At 47.7% G+C, this 15,707-nt stretch overlaps 1 protein-coding gene across 1 annotated transcript in view; it reads left to right on the forward strand.

Moving 5' to 3' along the window:
• Positions 1-15,707, forward strand: part of WNT5B (Wnt family member 5B) — a 104,882-nt gene that overhangs the window by 79,544 nt on the left and 9,631 nt on the right. Inside the window, exons 2-3 of the mRNA XM_058744162.1 lie at positions 11,939-12,090; positions 13,323-13,570. Of these exons, the coding sequence (XP_058600145.1) occupies positions 11,939-12,090; positions 13,323-13,570 (400 nt within the window). The remainder of the gene's footprint in view (positions 1-11,938; positions 12,091-13,322; positions 13,571-15,707) is intronic.

Consider the following 15,707-nt stretch of genomic DNA (forward strand, 5'->3'; position numbering starts at 1 on the left):
TTGCTAGAGCATCTTTTGAAATTATTTAGGATTTAGGAGAAGGAAAAATTCCTTTCTTATCTTCTGTGCAGAATAAGACTTCTGATGAGGTTTTGCTTGGTCCCCAGGGAAATGACTGATTTCCTCTGCCCACCCCCACCCCCCCCAACTGTAACAGATGAGGAAGAGTCAGCTGGGATGGGCCACATCTGGGAACCACACAGGGCCTGAAGTCTCTGGGATTTGCTCTGCCTGGGGTGTGGGGTTATTCTCGCCCGGTAGGAGAGGCCACTTTCACACTTCTCCAGACACTAGGAACTGGAGACTCAGGAATCATTTTTCTCTGAAACATCAAGAACTAGATTTTAGTGTGGAGGCCTCAGGATCTATTTCTGTGTCCTTGTCATCCTGTGCTGTGATTGCATCCGTTTTGCTCCATATTTCCCACATTGTGGGACATTTCTTATCGGGAATGGCAAACACAGTTTTGAGGACAGGCAGTTTTGCATTTTTCTTGAGGGCTAGAATTAAAATCTCATTGAGCTCCTGCCCCCTTCTAATCCCCTTCATCCCCTGTCCCCCAGACATTATTTCTCCTGCAAATGAGAGAAACAAAACACACACACTATTTGGGAGATGAGCAATATGTTGGTAGCTGGGATACCTGCTCCAAAAAAAGATATTTTTTTAAATGTCTTATTTATTTTTGAGACAGAGAGAGACAGAACATGAGCAGACAAGGGGCAGAGAGAGAGGGAGACATAGAATCCGAAGCAAGCTCCAAGCTCTGAGCTGTCAGCACAGGGCCCGACGTGGGGCTGGAACTCACAAACTGTGAGATCATGACCTGAGCTGAAGTCAGACGCTTAACTGAGCCACCCAGGCGCCCCCCAAAAAATATTTTTTAATTTTCATCTCTACCAAGCCTCAGGGAAGTAGATCACACAAAAGAATGCTCTGACTTGGGGCTGAGAGGATTCATTGAGAAAAGCCTGGAAGGAAGAACTAGAGACACCCAGAGAGAGAGAGAGAGAGAGACCCTTGGGAGAAATAATTAAGGCTGGGGGGGGGGGGGAGGCTATGTTAATTGAGCTGAGAAGAAAGATGAGCACCTGGGGATTCTTTTGAGAGGTTGCAGGATTGTCTGATCCAGTCTTGGGTACATAATTGCATTCATCTTTCGTCACTACTTTAAAAATATATTTTTGGGGGGCGCCTGGTGGCTCAGTCAGTTAAGAATCTGACTTCGGCTCAGGTCACCATCTCACAGTTTGTGAGTTTGAACGTGCGCGTCGGGCTCTGTGCTGACAGCGTACCTGCTTGAGACTCTTTCTCTCTCTCTGCCCCTCCCCCGATCACTTGTGCTCTCTCTGTCTCTCTCAAAATAAATAAAAAAAAATCCATATAAGAGAAACAGCTAGCTATAGGACTAAATGGTAAATATTGGAAGAAAAAATAAAAGGGGAGGAGACAGCGCTGGTTTTGCCAGAAGGTGATTTTGCCAGATCTGCATTTCCTGGAGTGAGAAGAGAAGAAACAAAATGCTGAGCCAGCCCCTGGCATGGTCATGGCAGCTGCTGTTACATGTATAGTTAATCCAGGCCTTGTACTCCGTGTACAGTACCCATGTGGTTTGCACTGAACCTGCCCTCAAATAGTTATCCCAGGTGCTTGTCTCTGTGCCTGAATTGTTGAACATGCATTTAAGGCGGAGGTTTCTCTTTGAGTATGAGGACCCTCTTTTAAGCTCCCCACCAAAAGGTCATGTGCCCCATGAGACTATAGTTGTATTTTCCACTAAGAAAATACATAAAGATCCCCTCGTTAGGTATTAATGAGATTTTTTTCTCATTTTATTTTATTATTTTTAAAAACTACCCTTTAGGTCCAACATGGGGCTTGAACTCCTGACCTCCAGATCAAGGGTCACATGCTCTGCCAACTGAGCCAGCAAGGCACCCGATTTTTTGTTATCTTAAAATATTTTTTGTTGTATAACATAACCTATACAGAACAGTGCACGGAGCGTATACCCACAACTTAATAAGTTGTTATAAAGGGAACTGCCATGTACCCATTACCCAGGTTGAGAAATAGAACATTGTTGGTGCTCCAGAAATTAATTCTCTTATGTCCACTTCTCCTCACAATTCCCTTTCCACCCTTGAGGAAACCATTCTCTTGATGACAGTTACCATAATTGTTTCCCTGCTTTTCTCTCTGGCTTAGCCACCCATGTATGGGTCCCTAAACAATATAGTTTTGCTGTAAATGGAATCATAGTTTATATATCCTTTTGTTATATATCCTTTTGCTTCTTCTCAACATGATGTTTGTAAGATTCATGCATGCTGTTGCATGGAACTGTAGTTCATTCATTTTCATCACTGCCTAATATTTCATCGTGTTAATATATCACAATTAATTGGTCCATCCATTGTTGATGGATATGTGTGTTGCTTCCAGTATGAAACTGCTAATAGCACAGCTATTCTTGACATGGGTCCTGGTGTGCACGTGGGCAGATGTCTCCATGAAAATGGAATTGCTGCCTCATCAGGAACACTTTTTTTGGTTTGTTTTTTTTAGAAGGTTTATTTATTTTCGAGAGAGAGAGAAGAAAAGAGTGTGAGTGGGGAAGGGGCAGAGAGAGAGGGAGACACAGAATCCGAAGCAGGCTCCAGGCTCTCTGAACTGTCAGCACAGAGCCCGACACGGGGCTTGAACCCACAAACCATGAGATCATAACCTGAGCCGAAGTTGGACACTTAACCAACTGAGCCACCTAGGAGCCCCAGGAACACTTTTTTAAAATAGTAACTGAGGAGCCTGGGTGGCTCAGTTGGTTAAGTGTCCAACTCTTGATTTCGGCTCAGGTCATGATCTCACGGTTTGTGAGTTCGAGCCCCACATTGGGCTCTCTGCTGTCAGTATGGAGCCACTTTGGGTCCTCTGTCCCCTTCTCTCTCTGCCCCTCCTTCCCTTTTTCTCTCTCTCCCAAAAGTAAATGAATGTTTTTTAAAAAATGTAACAGCTTTATTTACCATACAGTTCACTTGTATAAAGTATACAATTGAGTGTTTTATAATATATTCCTGGAGTTGTGCAACCATTACCACAATCATCAGTAACACTTAAAAATTTTTTTTTGTTTATTTATTTATTTTGAGAGAGCACGAGCAGGGGAGGGGCAAAGAGGGAGGGAGGGAGAGAGACGCTCTATGTGGCCAGTGCAGAGCCTGACATGGGGCTGGAACTCATGAAACTGTGAGATCATGACCTGAGAAAAAAATCAAGAGTCGGATGGATGCTCAACAGACTGAGCCACCCAGGATCCTCCATCAGTAACACTTCTAAATGAATTAGTATTTGATTAATTACAAGGGTCTACATACATGTAGACCATTGCAGTAGAAGTAGGTGGACATATTTATTCATTCCAGAGGTAATGCTTGGTTTGCGTATGTTCTGTGGTTCTGTGCCCCCCCCCCCCCAGGTAAGGAACCACTGCTTTAAGGAACTGACAGGTAGAAATTTGTCATTAAAATAGATACATGTTCCTTGAAAGATTTGCTGCGTTAATTCCATAGTACTACAGACTGCTTTAGGGCAGTGGTTCTCAAATTTTGTTGTCCATCAGAATCACCTGGAGGTGCCTGGGTGGCTCAGTTAAGACTCTTGATCTCAGCTCAGGTCTTGATCTCAGGATGGAGAGTTTTCAAGCCCTGCACTGGACTCCATGCTGAGTGTGAAGCCTACTTAAAAAAATTGCTTGGAAGGCCTGTTTAAACAGATTGCTAGGCACCACCCTCAGAGTTTCAGATTCAATAGGTCTGGGTGGGGCTTGAGAATTTGTGTATCTAATCAGTTTCCAACTGATACTGATACTGTTAGTCTGGGGACCATACTTCTGGTAGCTGGCTATTACCTTGGAAATTAGAGGACTGGGGGCAGAAGGAATTCATTCCATTATTAAATAGATAAGAATTAGGAAAAAGACACTTACCAATTGTTGAAGGGAAAGGAGGCAATTCACAGGTCCTTGTAGTAGCTCAGAGTCTGACAGCAGGAAAGAGAGGAGGAAATATGTGCTGTAAATACTATGGAGACACAGTCAAGAGAACTTGACAATTGGTTTGGCCTGGAGGGTAAAGGACAGGGAGGAGTCAAAACAGGCAGCAAGATTCTAAGCCTGGATCCAGGGAGAGAATTGGTAGAGAACTAGCAAGATGGAGCAAGATCATGAAAGAAGAGGAGAAGAGGGTGGTCGATCAGTATCTCAACTTCTGCGCTTCTTGACTCTCTGGGAGGATTTCCCCAACCATCAATTCACTGTCAAGAGGTGACTGATTATTGCCTTCAGGTCCCATTCTTGCAGGGTGAAACCGGAAGCCAGAGATCAGGAGAATTTTCCTGGGCCATTGATAATGAATGCCTAGTGGGAATTCAGTAACTGTTCAGAGGGACTACATAAATTTAACGAATAAGAATGATTCTGAGAACACTGGAAATCATTGAAGCCCTTCTTTCTTTTTTTAAAAAATGTGTTTTTTGTTTGTTTGTTTGTTTGTTTGTTTGTTTTTTTATTGTGAGAGAGAGAGAGCACCAGCAGGGGAGGGCAGAGAGAAAGAGAGAGAGAATCCCAAGCAGGCTCCGTGCTGTCAGCAAAGAGCCCGACACAGAGCTCAAACCCATGAACTATGAGGTCGTGACCTGAGCCTAGATCAAAGTCAGATGCTTAACCAGCTGAGCCACACGGGAGCCCCTGAAGTCCTTATTTATTGCAGTACCTCTCCTACCTTTCTCAAAGCACCTTGAAATTTTCTGTCCCCAATTAAGCGGATAGATACGTCAGTAGAAACGGCTTTTTTGTGGGCTGGGCCATATGGAAGCCAAAAGGGCTCCTTTGTCTCCATGAGAGGCTGGCCTTGATGGCCTGCCTTCTATTTTCGTGGGAGCCAAAGAGGGCTTTTCTTGTTGTTCAGTTGGCAAAGACTTACTGAGCACCTTCCAGTTACCCTTGGGTACGCTCCTAACCACCGGGGAGAAAATGGTGAACAAGACCGTTGGAAAGAAACAAAATACAAATAAACGGGTAGCATGCCAAATTATGCCACCTTATAGTAAATGCTGTGACAAAAACATGGAAGAAGCTAGGGAGAGGATGATGGAGGTGGAGCCATTCTCTGGATATGACGGGCAGGGAAAGTTTCTTTGAAGGTGTGACCTCAGGACAAAGGAGCCTGATTTGCACAGAGAGAAGGGAACAATTCCCAGAAGTCAGCAAGGCACAGAGGGGAGAAACAGCATGAGGGGTGGGTAAGGAAGTATATATAGCAGTTTGCAGTTTCTGGAGCACAAAGTGAAAAACAAAATAGGATGGAAAGGTTGACAAGGGTCAGATTTTTGCAAAGCCTTGCATAATGTGGTGAGGAGTTTTGATTTCATCCTTTAGGAGGTGGGGAACCTTTGAAGGGTTGTAAGCAGGGGAGTCACATGGTCAAATATGAGTTTTGAAAGGAGCTTCTCGGTAGCTATAGTCATTGAAAGGTAATGCAATTTTATGCTGTCAAATAGACATAGTCCCTTAGCTTCTCTGCTATGAGGCATCTAAAACTTCTTTCCATGCTCTTTCCGAACTTTACATTTCTTCACATAACCACTCTGCTCCTCACCTCTGCCAGGGTTTCCCATGAGCACCTCACATCATGCCGTCTTTCCTGACGTTTATCTCTTGGTTTGTCTTTTCCCACCCAACATATACATAAATTCCAGCTCTCTAAAAACTATTTTTCTGTTTTATTTTATTTTATTTAAAAAAAATTTCTTTTAACGTTTACTCATTTTTGAGAGACAGAGACAGAGTGTGAGTGGGGGAGGGGCAGAGAGAGAGAGAGAGAGAGAGAGAGAGAAAGAGAGACACAGAATCTGAAGCAGGCTCCAGGCTTTGAGCTGTCAGTGCAGAGCCCAACGCCGGGCTTGAACTCAAGAACCATGAGATCATGAAGCTGAAGTCAGATGCTGAGCTGACTGAGCCACCCAGGCGCCTCTATTTTTCTATTTTAGTATCTCCAACTTTAAACAGCCAGACCTATTCACAATCCAGATATCATTTTGGATGAAGAGAAGTCTGGATTCCCCCCAAACACACTTTGTGTGTGTGTGTGTGTGTGTGTGTGCGCGCGCACTTATACTAGTAACTTTGCAATCAGCCTTTTTTTTGATAAACATTGCTTTTTGTGCTACTTCCTATATATCAGAATGTTGTGATCTGACAGTCATACTGTTCACAGCCCCAGTAGCAGGACAATGGTGGAAAGAACAAAAACAAAGTGGAGAGGTGTTATGTTCCAGTGACAGGGGAACTACCAAGCATGGGATATATTTGCCTGTGTTTGGGGAGAAGTAGAAAGATCTGGATTCCAAGCCAGGGTCTAGCCTTCACTTGCTGTATGAGCAAGTTTCTTAACCTCTTCATACCTTAGTTTCCCTATTACTCAAAGTGAGGATAATAATGGCATATACCACATAGAATTTTAGTGAAGAATAAATGGGAGAATTGGATGTAAAATGTTTGGCTCAGTGCATGTAGGAAGTGTCAGTAAGTGTTCGCTCATATTTAGTATTGTCACCGGCTATCAACCAAGAGCCTTTTTTTTTTATTGTCTAGTAAAACTATACCAACCACAATGGGGGCATACAGGAAAGTAGGGGAGGTGAGTTCTGACCTTCAGGGAGCTTTGGATCTACTGGAAGAAATATGCACAGTTCCAAGACAGCCTGTGTGGGATGGGGTGCTGCAGACTAGTTCCCTGTCTTCACAGGTGCCGAGGAAGTCCCAAATCAATGGAAAGGTTTTCATGGCATGGGATTAATCAAAGACAGCTTTATGGAGGAAGTGAATCTTGAGCACGGACTTGGAAGTATTGCTGTAGATGAGAAAGCATCCCTGGGAAGAGGATCAGTAGGAGGGCTTGAGAGAAAAGAGGGCTTATTCTAGGAGCAGAGGGAGACTGGAAAAGATATCCCATAGCAGGAATTTCAGGAGAAGGATGAAATATAAAATGATGCCAGGCTGGGAAGTTTAGAATGATTGAAGACCTGGGAACCACCGTAGGTCCTCAAATGGGAATATTAAGATGCACAATTAGTATTTTAGGATTAGTATTTTAACATGGGTTATGTGGGAGCCATGGGTTAGACCACAGAGAACTGGTCTGTGTAAGGAGGGTGAGCACTTACCTGAAAACAGGGAAAGGAAATATGTGAACCAAGTGCCTTTTAGGAGGTGCTTGTCAAGTGTTTTGAGATCCATAAAGAATCTTTCTCTACAGGGGCACCTGGGTGGCTCAGTTGGTTAATGGTCTGACTCTTGATTTCAGCTCAGATCATAATCTCACAGTTTGTGGGATAGAGCCCTGCATCAGGCTCTGCGCTTGACAGAGTCTGCTTGCAATCCTCTGTCTTCCCCTCTGTCAAAATAAATAAATAAACATTAAAAAAAAAGAATCTCTCTCTACAGTGGTAAAAGCAGCCACGGGGAGAGGAGAAGGGTCTATCACTCCTGTCCCTTCCCTCCCCCACCCCTGCACCGCCATGGAGATCATCCAATAACTGGCAGATACCTGGACATGAGTGCAGCCAAAAGGTCACAAAAGGAGGCACTCCCTTCCCAAAGACTGTTAAGAGGGTCTCTCTTGTTATGTCAGGAATGTTAACAACATTGGAAATGTATTTTTTAATGTTTATTATTAATTTTTTTAGAGAGAGACAGAGAGTAATTGATAGTGATAAAGAGAGAGATAGAGACAGAGTGCAAGTGGGGGAGGGGCAGACAGAGAGGGGGACACAGAATCCAAAGTAAGCTCCAGGCTCCGAGCTGTCAGCACAGAGCCCCATGCGAGGCTCAAGCTCACGAACCGAACTGTGAGATCATGACCTGAGCTGACGTCAGATGCTTAACTGACTGAGCCACCCAGGCGCCCTATAAATGTATTTTTTATGTAGAGTCCACACTCTAGCTTGGACTCACAGCCCCAACATCAAAAGTCCCAGGTTCTACCTAGTGACCCCAGCCAGGCACCCTGCAAATGTATTTTGTAATTACACATTCCATAGCTCCTCCTTGGGTCACACAGAAAGAATTAGCCAGTGGCAACCAGGAAAAGGCTCCCATGGAGGCTGTTGGTTATTTCTGGGTAGGTTTCTAGGTGTGAGGTGCCTGTCTGGGGCAAGAGGGCAGGTGTGGGATGTGACACCATTTCATGTGCGACTCCTGTATGTCACTTGAGTCCTCAGGCTCTGGGGCAGGTCAGTCCTGAACACCCGGTGGTGGTGGCTTTTGTGAACAGTTCATGACCATGTCAAGCCCTTGCCGACTGGGTGGGGTTCTCATGGTTTCAGCCCTTGCCGACTGCTCTGAGGTGTGTATGGAAGCACAGAGGTGTCCCTTTCAGGATAGCCTGGCTGGGGTCAGCCCCACTTGCCCAGGTCTCTCTCCTTGGTCTCCTATCTCTGGACTAACTGCATGTGGCCACTTAAAGGAATGCAAATTGGTGACTGAGTCCACCCAGCAAAAGGAAGAGGACCTGGAGCCCTGTATTCAAATATGCACCCCTCTGGTTGGGTAAAGGTGGGCATCACATCTCAGTAAGGGACCTCAGACATGGCACAGCAGGGTCTGAGATGTGCAGCAGCGTCTCCCCCCCCCCCCCCCCCCGCCACCTGCCTGTCCCCACAGCAGTTTGAGGAGAGGTGGGCTGGGCAGACATTGCAGAGTAGGGCTTTCCTTAGATTCCATAAAGGACCCTAAATAATGTAAGCCATCACCCCTTACTATTCTTGATCCTTGTCCCCTAACACATCGGGTGTTCACTCGTTCCCTGCCATATCCCTGGCACTTAGAGCTGTAGCTGGCACATACTAGGCCCCCTGTGTGCATCTGATTAATGACTTTAATGAATGAATGAATAACTGACTGAAGAAGTAGGGCAGAGCAGATGTCTGACCAGCTCCTTCTGGCCCTCTGGAAGCATCTCTCCCATCCCCGAACCTCTACTACTGAAGGACAGAGACCCTGGATTCTCTCGTGCTTAACTTTGTTGTTTGACATGACATTCACCTCTCCTAGGAAGGGGAGCTGCTTTGGTTCTCTGAGGAGATCTGTAGTTATGACAAAAGGCAGCACAAGGAATTCCTTCCCTGTCTTTTCAGTATTTACTAGCTCTTTCTTCCTATGCAGAGGACAGCATCCCTTGGTTGAGTCCTGCTGTAAAACTCACCAATGACCCACAAACCGAGCTTTCAATGTGTCTCACTCATTAAGACCAAACCATGAGTCCCCGCTCAACTTCCTTCCACCCCAGTGGGATTGAGGCAGAAGTTTCTATGCTGCCCATGCTGATGAAACCAATCCCCAGTCTTCTCTCTTCTCCTCCTAGCTCCGCACAAGGATAGCAAAGAATGTAAGTGAGGGCAGAGTGGCCCTGGGGTTTTGTGACCATGCAGAGGGCAGCTCATGTCTGCCTGCATCCTGAGTGACAGCATCCTGGGGGGAGGGCGTTGGGGTTCAGTTTCAGGTGTCATGTATCTGGAAGACAGAGAAAGAAGTCCCCACATGTGCTACCATCTTTTTTCTTTTCTTTTTCAAGTTTGTAGCATATATTTTTTTAATGAGCTGAGAGTTTGATGGAGAGCGCAGGGTGGTAGGAACAGCTGTCAGCAGTGAGTCCTATCTCAGTCCATGTCTGAGTCCGGTCTCAGCTCTTGTTTGCGAGGGGTGGGATTAGAAGCTATTGGGAAGTTTGGCCTTAGCTGGCCTGTCACTGGGGAGTCAAAGCCACAGTGACCATTAGCAGGCACTGACTCCTGTCCTTGGCTCAGAAACAGTACCCCCCCCCATGGCCTCAGTTGAACCTAGGATTTGAAGAACCAGAAAGATTTCACAGGAGCTTGAAGAAAAGGTGTGACAGAAGTGAGAGACGCTGGTATGAGGGGGGCATCCCTGGGGATAAGAAGTGTCACCCGTGGGGAGACACAACTGAGCACTCTGGCAGTGGAAATATATGAGGATGTATGTGGGGCAGGCGGGAGCAGGGGCTTTGCAGGAGGCAGGGCGGTGGGAGGGCGGGGGGTGGGGGAGGGAGGAGGACCACAGGGAATGGGGGCAGCTCTGACTCCTCAGTCCCCAAGAAGGACTGGTAGGTGGAGTTGAGGATGTTTGCACAAGGAAACTCTTTGAAGCTCTTCTCTGGTCCTCCCCACTCTGGACCTGGTTCCCTCCCCTCCATAAAGCCATTAGCTTCTGGTGCCAGCCCTATCTCTGCTCCATCTCTCTTGGTTCCAATCGTTGCATTCACAGACCTCCTGCCCTGAGGGAGGGGGAGGATTTATGGGGGGTAGAGGGGAGAGGGGGAGGGGGCATCCTTTAGAGGAGGAGAGGTCTGTTAGGAAAGTAGGGTGTGGGGAGCTGTTAGTCAGCCGGGCTAGAGGCCGGATCATTTCCGAGCTGGCTCTGCATGACAAAGGGGAAAGGAGCAAGTTTCTTCTTTGATCTGCCCCCTGCCGGCCCCACACACCTGCCTGTTGGTGCTCCCGCCCCAGCTGAGATCTCAAGAAGGAAAACCAAAAGGGGGTGGGGACCAGGCTGTGGCCCAGCTTCCCTGGATCCTGCTCAGGCCACCTTCCTCTCTTGGTGGCCCCAGGACAAAAATATCTCCTAGGCTGATGACCCGAAGCACCTGCCGCCCCCTCCCGGAGAGCCTGGAGACCCAGGGCTGCGGGAGCAGTGCGGTGAGATGAGGCGGGGGCGGCGTGGAGCGTGCGCGCCAGTGTGTGTTTGCGCGTGTAGAGTCGGAGGTGTTAAGGGGTCCTGGGAAGAAGACTCATTGGGGATGTGGGGTCACGCCCTGGATGGAAGCTAAGGGAGAAACGAGATGGAGGTGGGGGGTGAATGGGAGGGGGTGTGTTTTTATAGACTTACTCCAGGATCCAGAAGCAACGATTTTTCGTATGTTTCTAAGGGCTGGAGGAAAGGTGTTCTTTTGCGGATACAGGCACAGGCGTCAGTTACAAAAAAATATGGCAAAGATGTGGGAAGCTCTTGAGCTACTAGGGAAGGGGTCATTGCTTCTGGAAGATGCGTCCTGGGCACAGACATTTGAGGCAAAAGTTGCAGACCAAAGCTGGCTGTGCCCCACTGTTGCTGTCTGTGCTCCTGGCTGCCTTTCCAGGGCCACAGCGCACAGGAGGGGAAAGAGGCCACCCAGGAAGACACCGCCTCATCCGCAGGGGCTTTAGGGGCACACGGCTGGCTGTGGCTTTCACATTTCTCAGAGAAGTTGTCTTGAGAAGGTGCAAAATCCTCGCCCTTCTGTCTGCTATATTCCTGGTAATGGGAACGTGGGAATGCTGGAATGTGGAAACTTTCTTGGAGTGAGAAGAGTACAGATGGGAGGGAAGACACCTATTTGGCTATAGGCAAATCCAACTCACCAATTGTTTTTAACCTGCGAAGGAGAGCCTCTGACTGCAGTGAGACATAGAGAGAGGAGGCGATGGGTACCCTGGTTTCTTTGGATGTTGGGGAACGGCAGGTGTCTGCTGCAGCAACCAAAGCATCCTCTTCATGGTGCACGGAGCACCATTCTTGGAATGACTTGTTTTCATTTCTCTTTTCTAGTTTCTCAGCTCATTGTTTCCTTTGGAATTAGGTCCTGAGTAGGGTTCCCACAGTTTGGGGTAAGAGACGTGGAGGCTCCTATGGTGAGCAGAGTAGCAGTAAGAAATGGAGGTTGGAAAGAGGCTGAATTTCTTTGGGGGAGGTTGGGGGGGGGGAGAGCAGAACTTGACATTAGACCCACCCAGAGCTCATCCTTTGTGCTTCCCTCCTCCTCTCCCCTGGTCCTGCCTCATCTGCTCCATTTCCACATTGATTCTCTCTCTGTTCTGCTTTCTCCAGGGAGCCTCATTTCAGAAGCCGACTGCCCCCGGGGTCTTCCCAGGGCACTGGGGAGGGCCGAGGCCGAGGCCGACCATGCCCAGTCTGCTGCTGCTCGCCGCTGCACTGCTGTCCAGCTGGGCTCAGCTTCCGGCCGAAGCCAGCTCCTGGTGGTGAGTGAGAGGGGCTGAAGTCCTTCTCTACAACCTACGCCTCCTTTGGTAATTAAATGTGGAGAAGGGTCACCGTGTGTTGTGATCATTCCTTTATTCGTAGGAATCCTGAGGACTGCTTTTATCCCAGGAAAACTAGGACAGCTTTTTCTCTCACAGGCCCCCAGAGGTAAAGGTTCACCAAGAATAAAGGATTAGTTCATCTGGTGTTTTCCTCTGATCCTGTCTGCATTCCCCTTTTCCTGGACCTTCCTCCGTCCTCATGGGTTGTTAGAAATAGCTCTTGTGTTGCTCTTGGATCAATAAGGATATTGATTTTTTTTTTTTTTCTGGTGGGGGCAAGGAGAATAGAATTCCTATTTTAGAAGTCTGATGACCAGATGAGAAATTGAGAGATATGCAGGACTGTGCGTGGCTTTCTTTTGTGTTTTGAAGACTAATGTCATTGCCAAGTCAACATGGAAATGGCAGGCACACCCCACCTATTTTGCATGGTCTGCACCCCCCCCCCCCCCGCCCCACTCACATTTTTATTCCGATGGCAAATTTAACTGAACACTTTACTATATCTGGTAGAGGATGGAGCCAAAGGGAGAGCCCGTGAACTGATAGAGTGGGTTAGGGGATTTGTGGGTGGGATATGGAAGGGAAAACATTTAGACTATGTTGTGATGTATGAAAATTGGCTTCTGTTTTCGAGGCATAAGGGGAGTTCTATTTCAAGGAGTTTTTTGCTTTCCATCACATATCCTGCACTTGGGCTAAAGTGAACAAGTCGCCCCTACCCCTTGAACAAGTCACGTGCTCTCCTGTTGAGGTTTGGCCATTTCTGTCCTCTGCTTGGAATCAATGTCCTCTGCCCTCTCTGTCACCTTCTCTGCCTGTCCCCCGCCCTCCCCCTTTTAAGACCTGGTTCACACCATCGCCTTGTAAAAGCTTCTCTCCAGCTGTAAGAGCTCTTTCTCTATCTGATCACTGTGGATGCAGAAGTTCAAGTCTGCCTTTGGCATTTGACATCTCACGCGTCATCTGTGGCCGTGCCTCAGTTTTCCTCCGTTGCCCTTTGAAGGCAGGTGCTCTGTTTTACCAATTTTTCTTCCCAAGCCCTTAGTACAGGGCCTTGTACACAGAAAGAAAGTGTGTGATAAATGTGTTGAATGAATGACTTAATGCTGCACATGGCATATACTCACTCCTTGGCCTTTTTGCCGCTTTCTGGATCTCTGCTGTAGGTCATTAGCTGTGAACCCGGTGCAGAGACCCGAGGTGTTTATCATCGGTGCCCAGCCCGTGTGCAGCCAGCTTCCCGGGCTGTCCCCTGGCCAGAGAAAGCTGTGCCAACTGTACCAGGAGCACATGGCCTACATAGGGGAGGGAGCCAAAACAGGCATCAAGGAATGCCAGTACCAGTTCCGGCAGAGGCGTTGGAACTGCAGCATCGTGGACAACACGTCTGTCTTCGGGAGAGTCATGCAGATAGGTAAGAGGCCTCCCAGACACCGCCTGGCTAAAGGAACTGGGCTCACCCAGCCTGGGTGCAAGTACCTCGGGACTGGCGCGGAGAGCCCTCACAAGTGTCCAGTTCTCTCGAGGCTTGGAAGCAGTGTGCAAGGCGACGGGGAAGCATTCAGGAAGAAGAGTTTTGGATGATGTGTGGGTGGCACAGCTCAGTGCTCCACTGGTGCTCCGCTGCTGGCCTCATCCTGTTTGGGACAACCAAACTTCCTCACTCGAGAAAGGTGGCAGAACAGCCGAGCTGAGTTAGAGTGGATTAGCAAGACTGCCTGCCGCCACTGCCCTTCGCCCCAGCACAGGGCAGCTCCCGTGCTCCTGCTCTGGTGGCAGCATTGGGTAGAAAACCAAAAAAGCCTGTATGACTTTTGCCTCTTCCACTTGGACCCTGAGAGAGATAGAAACTTTGAGCCAAATTGCTGATAGCTATCATTAACCTGACCCAGATCCAGTCCTGGCTTTTTCATTCCAAAGGGGATGTGTGTGAAAGTGGGGGAAGGGGACAGACCCAGAAGAAAGAGGAGAGGCCACCACCTCTTCCTGGATTCCTGTCCCTTCCCCTCTCCCACTTGGACCCTCTGGCTGCCCTATTGCTTGGATGGAGGTGTGATCTGGGGTCTAATTGTTTTAGGTCCTTTTGAAATGCAATCCTCCTCTCCCTGGCAAGAAATTGAGAAATCCGGCCCTATTCTACTGGGTCTGATCCCCAGGGCCATAAAAGGAAGGTGTTAGAGCACTGTATTCTTCTGTCTGCTATTCTCCCAAAAAAGTTTCTCCTCCAAGGATGGCATTCCGGAATTACCTGAGGCTGAGTTTTCCCCCAAGAATGCTTTTAGCAGCAAGCAGGGTGTTTGGAAGACCTCTCCTTCCTGACCCTTTTCCCTATCTCCCCTGCCCCATATTGACAAGCGAGGACCAGGGGAAAGTATGCTCTGAACCTTGCTGTTCTCTTCCTTCCTTCAGTATTCACTCAAGGGCCATACAAGGAATTCTCATGTGTTCCTGCAACAGTCTTATCAGGCAGTTTTCCTAAAAAAGAATGGACTTGGGTTAAGTGAGAATTGTTTGTAGTTTATTGATTCTTCTAAATACACTAGGTATATGGTGAAGTCTTAGCAGCACTGCCTGCTCTGGGTTCTGGGGGAGGAAAGTAGGAGACCCAGGTATAGAGAGAGGCATCCACTAATCACTGTAAGGGAACTCCTGTTTGTTTGGGACCTCATGTGTGCCTGACATTGGCTAGATCCTTTTCATGTGTAATTTTGTTTGAGTGAAGGCCAAGAATTGAGCTTTACTTCAGGAAAGAATCCAGATTTGATTGGGGGAATGACCTATGAAAGCCGATCTTACCATTGTCTCTGTACGCTATTCTGTTACAAATGGAACCCCCTGCTTGCCTTCTTTCCACAGTTTCTTTTTGTAGCTTCCCTGCAGACAGACTTATACTACCCAGGAAGTTATCCTCCAGTCATCCCTTTGGGCCCAGGGTGGCTCCTAGTGAGTCTTCTGTCTGCTATCTTGTGTTACAACTTCCAAAAAGTCCTGCCTTTTTTGAAGCTGCTACAAGACTCCACCAGCAGAGGGCAGCAGAGTAGCTTGGAGGGAGCTACTGACACTGCTCCCAGCCTTGGTCAGGGGAACATGGGGGCACCTTCCTGGCAGTGGGTGTGGAACAGAGACAGAGAGCATGGAACTGTCCTGCTGTCTCCTAGGGGATAGATGGCAGGTATCTCCAGCAGTTCCATGGCTGCTGGTTTCTTAGACTTTTTACTTGAGATGGTTTGAATTTCCACTCTGAGTTGTTCCACATATAGAGAAACTCCCCACCTTGCTCGTCCATTCTGAAGCCCTGCATCATGTCTTGTTTTCTGGGAATGGCACTATGGTCTGTACTAACCAGGCCTGTCGGAGGACCCAAATGCTCCCCCTGAATGCAGAGCTACCCACACTCAGTACCTAATGATGCCCCCAACCAAAAGAGGCAGAGTAATTGCAAGGACAGCTAATCCACCTGAGGACAGACTGGGATCTGAAACCATCAGGACAGACCAGGACCATCAGAGCACATAGTGGCTGCAGTATTATGCTCAGTTGCAGGTACGTTA

Source organism: Neofelis nebulosa, chromosome 8, assembly GCF_028018385.1.
Source record: "Neofelis nebulosa isolate mNeoNeb1 chromosome 8, mNeoNeb1.pri, whole genome shotgun sequence".
NCBI classification, from domain to species: Eukaryota; Metazoa; Chordata; class Mammalia; order Carnivora; family Felidae; genus Neofelis; species Neofelis nebulosa.